At 37.8% G+C, this 16719-nt stretch overlaps 1 protein-coding gene across 1 annotated transcript in view; it reads right to left on the reverse strand.

Annotated features, from left to right (window-relative positions):
* The window catches only part of PLA2R1 (phospholipase A2 receptor 1), a 43131-nt gene that overhangs the window by 19221 nt on the left and 7191 nt on the right, over nt 1-16719 (reverse strand). Inside the window, exons 4-14 of the mRNA XM_030454528.1 lie at nt 16194-16367; nt 15012-15125; nt 14274-14417; nt 13077-13265; nt 11508-11665; nt 9217-9324; nt 5210-5322; nt 2987-3156; nt 1320-1522; nt 912-1057; nt 343-427 (exon numbers count right to left, since the gene is read on the reverse strand). Coding sequence (XP_030310388.1) covers nt 343-427; nt 912-1057; nt 1320-1522; nt 2987-3156; nt 5210-5322; nt 9217-9324; nt 11508-11665; nt 13077-13265; nt 14274-14417; nt 15012-15125; nt 16194-16367 — 1604 coding nt within the window. The remainder of the gene's footprint in view (nt 1-342; nt 428-911; nt 1058-1319; nt 1523-2986; nt 3157-5209; nt 5323-9216; nt 9325-11507; nt 11666-13076; nt 13266-14273; nt 14418-15011; nt 15126-16193; nt 16368-16719) is intronic.

The following is a 16719-nucleotide window of genomic DNA, read 5'->3' on the forward strand; positions in this document are numbered from 1 at the left end:
TCCAATGTGCATGTGTATATATAGACACACACATACGTGCTCACCCTGCACATACCTGGTGCTGGGTTAAGCACAATGAACTCTGCAGTAGAACACACATCTGCAGCCCTACCATATTCCTTCCACAGTTGCACAGACTTTTTGCACAGGCTGTTATTTTAATAGTAATGTAACACTAATGTATGTTACCAAGTGTAACACTTACTTGAAGGAAAGTATGTGGACATGAGAAGCAAACACTGTTCTTGGTCAGCATTTGCTCTCAAGGCTTATTATTTTTGTCAACTAATATACAGATATGACTGGAAAGGTTACTGAAATATATAGTATACAGATACTTACAGGTGTTTTGTCAGACCACTGCCATGTCCCCCCAGAAAGCTGGTTTCTTTTATTAAATCCAATCCAGAACTGTCTTTCTTCTGTTCTGTGATGAAAACAAAGAAAATATTTGTCATGCATTTTTTCCTTTTCTATTTCAGAAATTTTATAGATAGTGCTAGTACCCATTAATTTCTTCATTATTTCAATATATTATTCCATAACATATTTCTTCACTTTTTAGGATCCTTGAAGTAAGCTCTGATTTTCCTGCTCAAATGTTAAATTATGTTTTTAAAGATGAAAACATTTAAAGTAAGGTTAAAATTGCCAAACTCCCATTTCAAATAGGGAATGTTAGCTCACAAGACCTTGACATTAACAGTTGCTCAACATCTACTATAAAGTATTGAAAAAAACCCATCATATTACAGTTTTGCTACTACACTTGCTACTACAGTCCTTTTCAACTATTTCTAAGTTTATATTAGTCAAGCATAGAGACTTCTTCAGCCACCTACACTGTAGATTATTTTTACATATTAGCATGGTTAAGATAAATCTTGTTCATATTAAAAATACATATTTACCTATCAAAAATGGTATATAATAAATTGTTTAAAAATGTCTCTTCATAGATATGGCTGAAACTAGCGAGATGTGCTCCAAAATCTTGGCATAATGCTTCTGCTTCATCCCATGTTCTTCTCATCAGAACTTTCTCATTGTGAAATATCTGCAATAAAATAAACACTTCCATAAATGTAGATGTTTCAAAAACCTAAGAAAAATATTATTTGCAGTTTTTCCTACAGTAAAGCCATGTATATTCCAAGAATAGTTCGGATTCAAGTCTTAAGATTGTCACTCACTTTAAAATGTTGTGAAAGATGGTATCAATTTTTGTTTGTTGAGTAAAAGGAATAATGCTTTATCAAAAATATCTTAGGAACCGTGTATCCCTAAGCTGAATCGGAAAAATTAAGTTTGTCACATACCTTGTAGCAACTGAGCAGATTAGCTTCTGACTCCCATCCAAAATAGCAAGAACTCAAATGTTTTTGAAAAGTAAGCTCAGGTTCTTCATAGGAATTTATTTTCTGCTTGCACAATGACATTGCTTGGAAGTTCTTACAGCTTTTCACCTCCCAGTAACCAACAGGGTCCTGTCCTCGCATGGCCACACATCCACCAGAATGACCTATACATGGGAGTAGGTGTTGAGTATCAGAATAAAACATTTGTAAATTGTTAAATTTTGATGAAGTGACTGGGGTTTTGGAGTCAGGTTCTGGACAAAACCTCAAGGAATTTATGAAAGCAGTGAGTTCTCCTGTCAGCAACTGTTGCAAGACGAACCTCTCTTAGGGCACGGCGCTCCAACAGGGGTTCCAGCAGAAGTGCACAAAAAGTGCCCTGAGTCTACTGCCTCAGGATCAGCTAGCCTGGCTTGGTGCTACTGCTCCAGTAGCAACTGCCCTCCCTGCTGGCTTGCTCTGGAGTAAGCTGAGCCTGTGAGTTTGAGCCTCACCTTTTATTGGCCCCCTAATCCTGCTCATGCACAGTGGGGGCCCACCCTGATCAGGCACAGGCGGGCTTAACACAAGCTCATGCCCACTACGTGGTAATTAGTGGCACCTGGTTGCCTCATTTCACTACAAGCAATGAGCTTGTAAGCCTGTCTTGGCTGACCTGAGCTTGTAAAAGACAAAGGTCTCCTCTCACAAAATGCAGAAGATTAAATGCAATTTAAAATACTACTGCAAACTGCAGTAATGAAGCAATAAAGGTAAAGAGGCCAAAACTCAGAAGCAATTAATGAAACGGAGCATCTTTATGTCTCTCTACACTGCACTGCTAAGATGTTTTGATTTCAAAGGATGAACAAGTATTCAGTTTTTTTTTGTTTTATGTCCCTGGAATGTCTTTCTTTTTGGATTAACATAAAAAAGCAAACCAGCAAACTAAATGAGAAGTAGAAAAAACTTCTACACAAAGTTGCCAGAAATTTATCTAAGACAAGCTCTCCCTTCTTTTTCCATATAAAAATCCAAAATTACAAAGTGCAACTGTTACTCAGTAAAATTCATGAGTTTTCTGGGATCTTTGGCTGGGAGTCTCAGAAAACCCTGACTGCATCCTTGAAAAGACCATAAAGACATCTATGAAAAACCTTTCAGAGAAAGAGTACATGTTTTTCCTGATGCATTTTTTTTCTAGTTACTGCTGGTGCTAAAAAGGAGATCATCTCCAACTCACAAGTTTCCACACTGTTCTTTGCCTTCCCAATAGATGGTGGAAAAACAGGACTGGAAAATGATGGCTTCAACTCTGAGCAGATGCCTAAAATTTCAGGGATTAGCACTGTCTGCAAGGAGACAGTGGCTGTTCATTCCCCTGCGCTGTGGCAGAGGGTGAGAAGAGCGATGTCCAGCATCACACCACAACCAGGAACCTCACTGTAGCAGCAACAAGCTGGAAAGCGGGGAAGGAAGCTCTGGCTTCTCCACAACTACTAAGTCTTCTATATTCATCCACTGTAGGATGTAACAGAGTTGACAAAAGCTGTAAGTTTATCTCTCTGCTCTCTTGACTAGACAGAGACAAAAGGACTGGGACTCTCTAGTCACTGCTAAGCAATTTCTTTTATTGGTGTATTACTCACGTGGCTGGTACTTGTTCCAGTTTGTGTAGCTCACAGAGTGATTCTTTCCTACTGTACTTAGCCAGTAGTATTCTCCCGTGTTGTTAAGGTCTTGCAGACCTATCCAAAAATAAGTTCTTTCAGATTTTACCATGCTCTGGATCATACTGTTGATAAAAGCTTGTTCAAACCTTAATAAAATAATCAAGACAAAAAGCTTATTAGAATAAAATCGGTCAGTTTGTATTTCAGTGGATAGCTCTCACAAAATTATTTCAATTATGCAAGAAAAATACATTAGAGGTTCTTAATTTTCTTTGTAGAATGCTGCAGGGAACTTCAGGCACAGGTCTGTGGTAAAACCATAATTTCTGCCTTTTTCTTTTTTTTTTTTTTTTTCCCCAGCATTTGGGCACAGAGAAAATATGGTAGCTTAAGACTCTGTAACAACATTGCTTATACTAGAAGATACAAAGACAGAATATATTAATGATGCACAATTAAAATAAGAAATTCTTTGTATTAAGGAGAAAAAACAGTGGGGCCAAAAAAAGTTATAGAAGAAACGAAAAACTCTGCAAAGGAGTATCCTATTAGAACCAAAGACAAAATAGCACTGAGAAACCACAGCTGAAGGGCTCAAAGCCCTAGCTGATCTGACTACAGGATCTACTCCTCCTTTAATTTCCTCATTAAAGTTATGTGAGATTTACACCTTGTTGCAAATAATAATTGTTGAATATAGCAGCCTATTTATAACTTAAAGGTAATTTATTCAGATATAATCGATACAGTATTATACAAAAATGCTTTAGTTTATGAGCACATTTAATTAGCTTCCTCTGAAAATATACACAGCACATTAATTCCCAGTTTGATAATGACTTATGACTTCTTCATTTCACATATTGTGAAAAGAATGGCTAAATACCGTAAGGATGACATTCATGTAAAAAAATGAATGTAACTGTAACATTGATTAGTGACTGAGAATGTTTAATTAATTTTCATTTCCTCTGCATGTTCTCTTTTCAGATCAACTCCCCATCTTCTACAACCCACTTTCTAATAAATATCTTAGGATCAATAAAATGAAAACTTTTCACATTATTCACACCAAAACAACAAACTTCAGCAGTTATTTAAAAAAAACAAAACAAACTACAACAAGATTCCTTTGCCACTCCAGCACTGGAATTGGGAACTAACAGAGTAAACCATGCTGGCTTCACCCAGAAAAATCAAATAAAAAGAAATAAGCAGAAGACAGAAGACAGGCTTCCAGCAATGATGAGCATTCCCTTAGCTCCCTGTGACATTTGAGTTACAAATGCCCCATTGCTCAGAATTTGTCCTTGATTCACCCTTTAAGGATTATCCTCATCCTGCAGTACAGTGCTGGATGCAGCCCCCACCATCCTGAAACCACCCGACAGGTACTGTAAATCTTTACACTGGGTTAGCCTGTGTTTTCCTCAAATGTCTGGCTATCATTCATCTGTTTTGCTGGTGGATACAGTACTTCCCTTGTCCCAGATGGAGGGGAAATTCCCTTCCTACTTTTTTTTCCCTGTTGTTGTTTTTGTTAATCTAAAATGCATACATGGCAGGTATGGTATGTATGTCATCAGCTTTAATGAGAATCCAACATAGAAAGTAAATCATACCAACAACAGAGAAAACCCAAGCATCTGGACTCCTGCAGCGAAGAAAGCCTTTGCTGAAGTTGAAGCATAGGAAAATAAGGAGGAAGCAAGGGAAGGCACACCTCAAATGCTTTTGAACATTTACTCTCCCCATGATTTTGCTGAGAATTCACAAAAAATGCATACATAAATAGAAAAGTTTATACAACACTAATTGATTTGGATTAAAATGTGATTGTTTTGATTATAAAAATACAACAAATATTCATTTTTCAGTGTAGTGTCCAAATATACTAATGAAGTTCCTTAAAGGTGTTACACACCTCTGTGGAAAGCATTTTGTTCAGATTCCTGCATGCTCACGTGTGCATATTGCAGTAAGTGTTTATTAGCCTAAAAATTGCTTTTTACTGAATCTATTTTCAATGAAAAAAATAAAGCAAAGCACACCTTTGATTTTAGCCAATGTTAGTAATTACGCTTACGTCTCATGCAAATATTATTTCATAACAGTAGTATCTTTTGCCATGCAACACTACCTAAAGTTAGAATAGCTCTTGTTAGAGGTGTCTTGAATCTATCTAATAGGATTAACTACCTGTTTGTTACTGACACAAGTGCAGATGGGCAGAAATAACCACTGGAAGCATGTTCAAAACTTCGAGGGGTACTGTCGATTTTGTAACAATATCCACCATGTCTTTCCCATCCCTTAAAAGAAATGAACATTATTTCATAGATTATTAATTATTCTATAGTTGCTAAAAACTTGATCTCCTTTTGTACTCTCTGTCTGACCATCACTGATGTCCCTATAGCCCTTCTTCTTTATACTATAATTCAAGAGCAGTTACCCTCATGGTCACTGGAAAGTGAGTAAATTTAACAAAAAGATAACATTTAAATCCTTAAAATTGTGCAAAAACTGTCTTAACACACATCCATACATTAATATGTTTAATAAGTATGACAAAAATGTGGGCAACAGGTAGGGCACTCTCCCCATACTACTTTTGATTTAATTTTATACTCAGAACATTGCTTTACTGTGATGTGTCTGGAGGAGGTATGCCAAACCCCTCAGCCAGCCATCAATTTGCATGAAGCATGTAGTAGCAGTTGCTGGTTTCCACCAATGTAGTAACTCATTGCAGATATCTGATACCTGAAAGGCAGGGTAAACACTGCCATGTCAGCTTCAGTTGCTATAAAAAAGGATTACAGCTGCCCTTAGAATTCATCTGTAAACAAAAACAATTATTCTAGAAACTGCTGGCTTTCATGTAACAATGCACCCTAATTATTTACCTTTTCTCAGCTCCCTTTCTCCTTTTCATACCAGACTTCCAAAATAAAATAAAATTTAAATTAATAATTCTACTCTAATGAAGCAGAATTAAACCGACACTTTTTCATGGTTTATCAGATGATTCAGAACACTGAGTCAGTGATCAGCCTGCCTTATTGCTTATTATTCATCTTTTATTTCTTATTCATCTCTGGATAGCATCACCAGGAGTTGCTACCAGTGTTGGTGTGAGTTCCGCCTATATGAGTTCATGCTGTGTCCCTGCCTGGTCATCCTGTTTTAGTGTTTTAAATAGTCAAGAAATAAAGAGATAATAAACCATCTCTATCTAAACTTGAAGCCCCACACAAACATGAGAACCTCCCAATCTCACTTCGCCTCTTCCAAGAGGGAGGTGCTCACAAAGCAGCACAACAGGGAACAATAACCGCACGTAGGTGAACACCATCAAACACAGCTTGATGGTGACATTAACAGCAGAAGGAGAAAAAGGGGAAATGAATAAGCTCTTATTCTGCTATCTGTCCTCAGGAACAACAAAATGCACAAGAACATGCTTCAGACCTGTTCAGGAGAGCAATCAAATACTATGCACATCATGAATCAACAGAGGCAAATTTCACCTTCTAGTTAGGAGTGTGTTTGCTGTCAGGGTAGCAGACAGCTCTGCTGCCTTTCACCATCATCCCCTTCAGTGCTTTGAAGACAGCTTGGCACAGCCCATGGTATGGGAAGAAAGCACAGATGCAAAACAAACCACAATATCAGCATTTGTGGTTTCACACGAGCAACACGTGTGCATCACTTGGACACTGGCTTTGAAAACAAGCAGAAATAAACAACCGGGTTGAGGCTCTCTCCTATGTCCATACCAATGAGCTGGAACTTCCCTGTGGGAAAAGTGCATTGGCAGGTGCTGAGGGCTCTGCAAGCACCCAGGGACACAGCAACGGTGCTGGATGGGTACTTAAGGTTGGAGGGAGGAAGGCTGAAAGAGCACTAAATATTGACTAAGAAACCCTCTATGGAGATACAGGTAAGAAACATCAAATGTTTGATTTCTTCAACTGGAAATCTCGAGTGATAAATGCACCGGTTCAAATGAGGCAAACACAATCATCCTAGGCTCTCAGAAATTTTAATCTGATATATAAACTTCCTCTTAAAGCTTTCTTGGTGCTTAAAGCCTAGCGTAAAGTTATTTGATGCTAATCGTTAAAGAAAATAACAGAAGTGTGGAGTAACTGGAGGCCAGTAAACTTGGTAAGCACAGAATGAGAAATTCCAAATGTAAAAGGTTCAGTGTATGCACATATCGCAAAAACCGCAATCAGCAGAACCACAGAAAACGTTAAAAGCAAGTTCATCTGATGCACAAGTCATAAAATCAACACAAGATGAAAGCTCAATAGTAACACATAAGACTATAAAGCTTTAGAAAAGCAAACAACCTTGCCCAAGGCCAAAGTTCCCTGAGAATCTACTGGCAACCCAGCACGAATGACACTACAAGGTTAATGAAGCAAAAGATCAAATGTGAGGTAGATCAGCAACAGAAAAATGGGAGTGGGAAAAGAGTAAACCTGGATGAAATAAAGACTTAGTCCTGGAAAAGCTTACCAATAACTAACAATAACATATATATTGAATGTTAAAAGCAAATGAGTTGTCAAGACAAAATGTCTGAAATCAAATGCCATTTTGATTGTGCCAAGCTGAGTATCGATTTATTTTGATTAAATGAATGTAACTTTTTTCACATAAGAAAAAAAGTATCTGTTGAAACCAAGGGAGTATAAAGGGATAAGAGTGTGTTTTTAGAGGGTGTGAGCAGAAATGTATTCTGAATACAAATTTGTCATAATAGACCTAAGTACCTAGGATCAGTGACTTAATTTCTTGAGCCTCAAACCTTTGAGGAAGCAAAAGCTAGAGTGCTGTCAGGGTCCTGACCACAACTCAAAGTGTTCATGTTTTGCACATTTTTGACATGGTCAGCACTATGACAAACCTTTCTTACATTAGTAACACACAGAACTCTTCAGTGTTAAAATACATTGGTCCAAATGTAATGGCCACCCTGAACTTCTGGAAATGTTAAACTGCAGCCAAGCAGTAACTTTCGCCTCCATAATGGTATGACCAGAACACTGGATCTGATCACTGTATGTCTGAGGAAAAACTGCCTCCAACCCCAAATAATTCAGCTTCAGCATGCTTATAATTCAGCTGACCTGGTTGTGTTTCTTGACTTTTCAAGAATCATGGAATCATAGAATGGTTCTGTTGAAAGGACCTTAAAGATCATATAGTTCAGCCCCCCAGCAGTGCAGAGGGACGTTTTCAACTGGATCAGGTTGCTCAAAGCCATGTCCAACCTGACTTTTAATGTTTTCAGGGATGAGGCATCTTTCGGCAACCTGTTCCAGTGTTTTACCACCCTGCTTGTAAAAATTTTCTACCTCATATCTAATCTAAATCTACCCCTTGTCCCATTGCTACAAACCCTGCTAAGATTTTTGTCCCTATCTTTCTTACAGGTCTCCTATAAGTACCGAATAGATGCAAGAAAGCCTTCCAAAATAAAAAGGATAAAAAATTAAAATGGAAAACAATGAGCTAAAAAATAAAGCAAGCTACAGAAGAGATTTTTATTGATAAAAAAATCCTCCAAAATTCTGAGTAAAATTTTTACAACACAAAGTCTTCAAGTTTGTTCTTTTTACACCATGAAAAGTAACCAGCAGTGAATAAAATTATACTTTAACGTGCTACCTTTTACTACAGCCTAAGTGCCTGAAAACCTGTTGTAATATCCTATTTAAATGGCTGGGCTCCTTCACATTTGTATTTGAAAGCCAAAGGAATGCTAGTGTACCAGTGGAAGAGTTCACTCTCCGTGTCAATGAAACCAATTGTTTTTCACCCTGACATTCCATTTCAATGTATGAAAACCATGTGTGGGATAAGGCATCGTGTAACAGCCATTATTTGCACAGATGGTGGAGAAAAGAATTTTCACTTTTGATCTAGAAAGAAATAGGAACTCAGGTCACAACTGCTGACAACACCACAAGCCGTGAAAGGCAACTTGGGAAAACTTTTGATCTTACATTACAGTTTAGTTTACATACTTCTAAGGTAAACAGTGAGATTTCTCCTAAAAAAACATGCTTGTGTTTAATATGAAAACCTAAAATTATCTGTTGACATCCATATGTTCCAGAGCTATATTTAGAGCTTTTCTATATAATTCTATTTTGCTAGTAAGTCTCTAAAGCAAATAAAACCCTTACCTCTGGACAACCTGATTCCAGCTCAGGAGAGACATTATTAGATTCCCCTGATTTTTCACAAATGTAGAAAGATCTGCCTTCACAGTTTTTAACGTTCCAACGTCCTTCCTAAGGGAAAGAAAGAAGTATATTCTGTACATACTCATATTATCATGCATATCTATACACACAAAACAGATTACACTCCCTCCCTCTATTTTAGCTTTTCCACACAAACAAGTAATTTTTCTCACTCAATTTATTTATCCCTAGATGATCCCTTTATTTCTACCAACATTTTCAGCAAGCACCACTTCTCAAATCACTCATGTGAAAGGGTTTTTTTCTTTGAATAACTCTTTGGGATGCAATGCATTTTAATTAACTATTGCTGTGCTAGAGCACTTCTCAGAATCCTGTACTGAACCTTCCCCTATCATATTTCTTCATAAGATAATCTTTATATTTGAACAGCCTTTACTCAAGATACTAAAAAGTTTGAATACAATTTTCAGACAACTATACATACCAGACATATACCAAAAATAATGCTCAAAGAATTTTATCTTGAACCTCGTTTTCCTTTGTATTTTATATTTTCACTTGTTTGTTTACACTTCTAAACTGAGTAAAATGTGGTTTTGTGTATTTAAACCCTGCAATTTCATCAAAGGACTATTTTCTGCGCTCAATGGTAACCCACTTTTTCAGGTCACTGTAATTGTCTTGGTTTTCCCACAAGTTAAGTATTGCAATATGGTTGGAGAGCCAGCAGAACCTTTTCTTGATAGTTTTCTCACTTAGGCAAAACATACTTTATGAGAAAAAAACATTATAATGCCATTTATGCAAGTCACACATTAGTCAATTTAAGTATTTTTCACTGTTAGAGTAAATTTATGACCAAAGCCAGAAAAAAATTAACAGTGCCATGAATTAGGACTGATACTATTCAACGTACTCATCAATGACCTGGATGAGGGAATTGAGTGTTCTCTCAGCAGGTTTGCTATGTCACAAAAGTGGGAGAAGTGGCTGACATACTAGAAGGCTGTGCTGCCATTCAGCAAGACCCAGGCAGTCTGGAGGGGTTGGGTAGGGAGAAATTTGATGAAATACAACAAAGGCAAGTGTAGTGTCTTGCATCTGGGAAAGAACCCAACGTTCCAGCATAGGCTGGAACTGACCTATTAGACATCAGTGCAGAGGAAAGGGACCTGGGGGTCCTAGTGGACAGAGAGATGACCATGTGCCCTTGTGGCCAAGAGGGCCAATGGCATCCTGGGGTGTATTAGTAGGTTCTCCTCCCCCCTCTACTCTGCCTGGTGAGGCCACATCTGGAATATTGTGTCCAGTTCTGGGCCCCTCAGTTCAAGAGGGACAGAGAGAGTCCAGCACAGATCCACAATGATTAAGGTTGTGGAACATCTATACGAGGAAAGACTGAGGGAGCTGGGTCTCTTTAGCTTGGAGAAGAGAAGGCTGAGGGGAGACCTTATCAGAGTAAATAACTATGTAAAGGGTGAGTGTCAGGAGGATGGAGTCAAGCTCTTCTCAGTTATGACCAATGATAGGATAAAGGGTAACAGGTGCAAGCTGGAGCAAAGGAGGTTCCATGTAAAACATAGGAAAAAGCTTTTTCACTGTGAGGGTGACGGAACATGAACAGGCTGCCCAGGGAGGTTGTGGAGTCTCCTTCTCTGTAGACATTCAAAACACACCTGGACCTATTCCTGTGTGATCTACACTAAGCGGTCCTGCTCTGGCAGGGGAGTTGATGATCTCTTGAGGTCCCCTCCAACCCCTAACATTCTGTGATTTGACAGGGCATGAAGTTATTTAAACATTCCCAGTTTTACAGCACCTGTCTGACTTCTGGCTGTGGACTTCTCTAATCTTATATAGATCTAGACTACTATCTGGTTTTTGAAAGATGCTACATAAAATTTATAAAATATTGACAGCAATGTAAAATAGGCACAGCCGGGTTATTCAAAGCACAAATTTGGAGCTTTCAAGATCACGACTGATACATCATAAATTACAACATACCTACTTGAACTTGTTCTCTTCTATTTGGCAAGCTTTACATGTGTAACATTTTTCATTGACCACAAGCTCAAAATCTAGGATTAAAGTTTTGTGCATCAGTGCTGCAGAAGGCATTCACAACATGAATATATGAATATATTAGGAATCAAAAGACAAGATCTGCTGGTCATGGTTTAAAAAAGCATGCATATAGGGAAAATAAAAGTATTATGAGCTACAATAAAAGTGTCTAATTCTTTCAAAAAGAAAAGGAAACTTACAGATCCTTGTGCTGAAACACAGAGTTGTCCTGTTCTTTGAAAGGTGTCAGGTTCTTGGCTGTTCCAGTTGGAGAATTTTACTGGCGTTCCATCTGACCACTCAAAAACAACTAAGGTGCTATTACTGTATAACCCAATCCATGTTTCAGTTGCATTTTCTGTAAAAGAATAAGTGAGTTTAGATTTTAATGAAGAAATAATGCTTTTTGTTCCTGTAACATCAACACAAAAATTTTTCATGGGTTTATCATAAAAATTACCTTCTTCCTGGGGGAAAAAAAAAAAAAAGTGATGTATGAATTTCAGGAAAGCTAACTGACGGAATAATGCCCAGGAACATTATATTATTTCAAACAGGCAAACGTACATGATAATATGTTTTGAAATGCGGAAAAATACAACTCAGTGCACTTTTTTTTAAGTGAATAGGACAGAAAGCCTAACACAGAAGGCAAAGATTTCTTTTTAGAATCTTCCACGGCACACTCAACTTCAGGTTTTTCTGAGCAACACTTACAGATTCCAGTAACAGCACAGCTGTAGCCACAGTGACTAGAAAACATAAGAAAGACAAGCCTTGTGATTTAATAGAACGTCTTACTTGACCAGCTACTACACCCAGAAAAAAGTAGACAGGCTTTTGGGCAGAGTAGCCCTTCTGCTGATCAGAAGCCTGAAGCAGGTCTGAAACAGAAGCAGCAGACTTCAAAGATGAATACAATTACATCTCTCCATCATAGTATCACTGGAAAAAGTGGTATTTGGTATCTAGAGAGGTTGTTCAGAGAAGTGAGGAAGATAAGATGGAGTGGTTAATATCTTAGGAAAAAGACAGACAGGATAGCAAAGTGGATGGGTGTCAGGAAGGATAATAATGGGAGATGATGTCCAGTAAATCCAGAGCAACACACTGTTCTGTAACCACAGGACAGGGCAAAGTTGATAAAACATGTCCCTGTGCCCTGGTTCTGGGAGTCTTAAACTCATGGTCAAACAGTGCAGCTGTGCCAGCACACTGATGTCAGCTGGAGGAACACAATATTGGCATTGCTGCACTGAGGAGCTTTCGTTCATTAAGTTCCTTGTATAATTATCCTAGGACAAGGTGGACTAGCAGAACTCCTCTGATAAACCCTGCTGCCACCAATGGGGACTCTGCCAACATAACAGCAGCAGCAAATTTGCATGGCTGGACAAGGCTAGTTTGAAAACAAAAGCTATTCTGAACTGTTGCTTCTAAGCATAATTTTTGCATAAGGATGATCACTGAATATTTTGTGACAGTTTGCAACAAACCAGTCAAGAACAGGAAAGGACAAAAGCTACTGTCTCCTCACCATATTTACTCTGCGAATTAATTTCTACATTTTAAATATGAATAGCATCACCTTCTGCAGTAATCATTTTTAAGACTCCTAGAAGCAGTATGCATTGTGCTTTCTTCTATTAACAACGTTTGAGTGAGCCGTGTAACATAGTGCATAAGTGGATAAAAATATTAAGAGAACAAAAGCATCTTAAAACACTTCAGGAAACACTATAGAGGTTGAACTAACTCCCAAAACTCACCATTTTCAAGCAATTTAAGGAGCAGCTCTGCATCTGCATTGGAGGATATACTAATGAGCCAGCTGTTATCACTTTGACATGAGATGAAAGCATCGTTCCAGCTCTTCTCCTCTGTATAAAGTCTGTAGCAGTTGTGATTGTATGGGTTCCAGCCAGCATCACAACGAGTGGCATAATACTTCCACGTGTCTTTCAATCAAGCAAACAGAGTTTGTGTATATTAGATCAAAATGCCAAGGTTATCCTTACATCATAACACATTCGGAGCTTTTTTTAAAAATCCACAAATGCTGAAAACAGTCAGCCAAGATAACTTAAGGAGGCCAAACTGCATGCTCTGTGGAGCATCACCTACCAAGCTAACTAAAATTTCTACAACTTTATTTTATGACTTATATGGTTGGGCTGCTGGACCACCACACACACAGTAATGGATCTGTTATTCAGTTTAAAACATATAGTATCTCCCTGACTACCTCAGAACCTGATTCAGAAAAACAGCCAATGCTTTTTCAGATGCATTATGTATGAAGAGTTTGGGTTAAGTCCTTTCTCATTATCTGCAACATGTAGCAGAACTTCTTTTCATGTTACTAGGAAGAAACTGAATCAATATAACTTGTTCTTATCAAAACAAAAATCAGTGTTCTAATAAATTCAGTTCTGTGTTTAACTCCCCCACAGAATGGGACTCTAAGACATTCTGCCTACTATATACCCTATACTCATTATATAGTATTTTTAAAAATATACATACAATGCTTTTTTTGATATTAAAAATACAGCATGCTATTAAAATAATTGAACATTTTAAGCTGCATTTATGCAACTTTCTTCTCTGGGGACCACTGGTTAATTCTATTCAAAGCTGTAAAACCTATTTTTAAACTCAGAACTGTGGTTCTATTGTAATTTAGAGAGAATTAGCATTGTGTAAGCCTATGATCATGTAAGGAACCAATAAAATTATATGAATATTAAAATTAGTTATTAATCTAAGGCTCTCAACATGTTTTCCAGGACTGTATTTAAACAGAGGAAAGTGTTACTACTTTAGTTGAGTTACACTGTATTTAACTTAAACTAGCAAACCCATACATTTAGTTCATCTAAGACTGTTCTGCTGACTATATTCAGCCGACTCTTCTTCTCCTTCCATACCCACAAACAGGATGCAGTTAACATTGAGAGACTTACCCAATGTTTCATGCTCTGTCTTATTTAATTTTTTTTTGCATATGAAGGGCAATCCAGATTCACACAAATAACTTTGCCAGCCATACTTCAACTTTGAATTAATGACTGCACAATAATTTTCTCTAAAACGGTTATCAGAGACATCTGCAAACACATTTTTGAGAAATACAGGATTACAAAAATTCAGCTCATTCTTGTAAAATGGCTCTCTGCATCTTATTGAAGGAATGTATCAATATTATGTATTAACATTAATATTAACATTATTAAAGGAATGTATCAACACTCAAACTTCCAGTAATATTACACCAATATTATTGACAGGTGAAAATTGACCATGATTTATACATGTGTAACAACCCCTCCTTAGCTGCTATCAGGAGAGAGGTTGAAAAACAAGTTCCAGTGTTTATGTTGTATGTGCTGATGGACACACCTCCTAATGTAGCAAACCAAGCCACAAAAGCTCAAGTTAATATACTGAAGATAATTACAGCATGTTAATGTAAACAAATTAAAACCCGTTTCTTTCATGAAACAAGCGTTGAACAGATGCATCTCAGTTGGTGCAACTAAGAAAGAGCTTTTAGTTCATTAACATCAATTAACATTTCTAAAGAAAAGAAGCACACTGGTTTTTAAACGTAACTGTGGGAACAGCACTTTTGTTTCTAAGCTGCAGTTGCAGGGAGCATATCATGACACTGCTATAACATATCCAAGAGGAACATCAAGTACTTGCTCTCCAGTTCACAAACACCAGTGGTTCTCCATCCGACCACTGCCAGCCAGTGTCTTCCTCCAGTCGATTCAGGCCTGTCCACAGCATCAAGTTTGTGGCATTTAACTGCTCTGAAACAAAAACAATAAACATCATAATATTTCACACTTTTGCCATGTTTTAAAATACCTGCAGGTATAGATCTGCAGTCCAGAGTTTTTACAATAGGAATAAAACAAAACCTCAAATCAGTCTCCAGAAAGTTCAGGCTGTTTTTTCTGTACACAGAAAAAGTCTACAACCTCATTAATCAACAAAGAAATGAAAAGGATGAACTCAGAGGTCTGTATCCTTCAAAAGCTACTCATTCTGCAATGACTTCCTGCAGAAACTGTTGGTGACCTCAGAAGTTAAATCTACAACAGGGACATAAATGCGAACCCTTTTCAGTTTTCCATGATCTGAACAAGTTTCACTCCCTTCACAGCCTGAAAGCATATCAACAAGCTATGAAATAATATTAAAACCTTAATTTTTGCTTATATCATGCAATTGAAAATCAGCAATGGTGGCAAGCAATGGGCAAGACACCTGAGATGGCCTTTTACAATGCAGCTCCACCACCCACTCCTCCACACGCTGAATACCCAAAGGAAGGCTAACAGAAGGCCCTGCAAAACTTGTCTGACACTCCTGTTGCCATATAGGAAGCAAAAGGCTTCTCAGAGAAGGGAAACCTTCCATTTCTGAAAACAGAGATGGAAGTTTTCCTGTAGAGGATATTTACTTTAAGCCTGTATAAATGTCCAAGTCATCCCCGTTTGGTGAAGTACAGCTTGCAAAGAAAGCTTAGGAGGAAGCAACATCAGGGTACACTGCAGAGAAGGTAAATATTTGTATAATTCTCCAAAGCAAACAAATATACTTTGTAACCACAACTGCAAAAGTAGATCAGAGTCTCTGTGGGGAGGAAGAATTAAGATAATCACAGCCTCACATAACACATACCACCACATCTGCACTCAGTTTATTAAGGCTGTAACTTACCTTCACCCTTGCTTTTCCAAACAGCTCCACAAGCAGCAATGGGAAGAGACAGCACACAGAACAGTAAGCTCCAAAGCTTGCCCCTTTTCATGGGTGAAGAGGAAATCTAATGACAGGTTTCTTACAAGGTTCCCAGAGAAACATCTACTCACTGCTTAAGTTACTTATGTAGTTCTGCTCCTCAGGGTGGGTGATGCTGAGCAGGTCTCCTCCCTGCAGCTGACAGGCAGCCCGAGCCTCATGCCAGGTCAGTACCGACCCAAGGTTGAACTGGTAGCAAAGGTGGGTGTCAGGGTTCTTCTTCCAAAAAATGTCACAGCCATTCTCTGCTCAAAAACAGACTCATCATTGACAGCCAAGACTACAAATTCATCAGAAATATTACACTTTGAACAATTCAATTAATTAATTAATTAATTAACAATTCAATTAATTAAATCCAATGGAAACACTATTATGAACTCCTTTCATGTACTTTTGTTAAAGAACATTGAAAATAGGGCACTACAGAATAAAATGTTGCTCCACATTTATAAAATTATGTTATCCACATTCATAGAATTACAGAATCACAGAACTGTCAGATTGGGAAGGGACCTCCAGAGATCCTCTAGTCCAATTCTCACACTACAACAGAATCATTTAGAGCACGCTACACATGACTGCATCCAGGCAAGT

The sequence above is a fragment of the Calypte anna genome, chromosome 7, assembly GCF_003957555.1.
Source record: "Calypte anna isolate BGI_N300 chromosome 7, bCalAnn1_v1.p, whole genome shotgun sequence".
Lineage (NCBI taxonomy): Eukaryota > Metazoa > Chordata > Aves > Apodiformes > Trochilidae > Calypte > Calypte anna.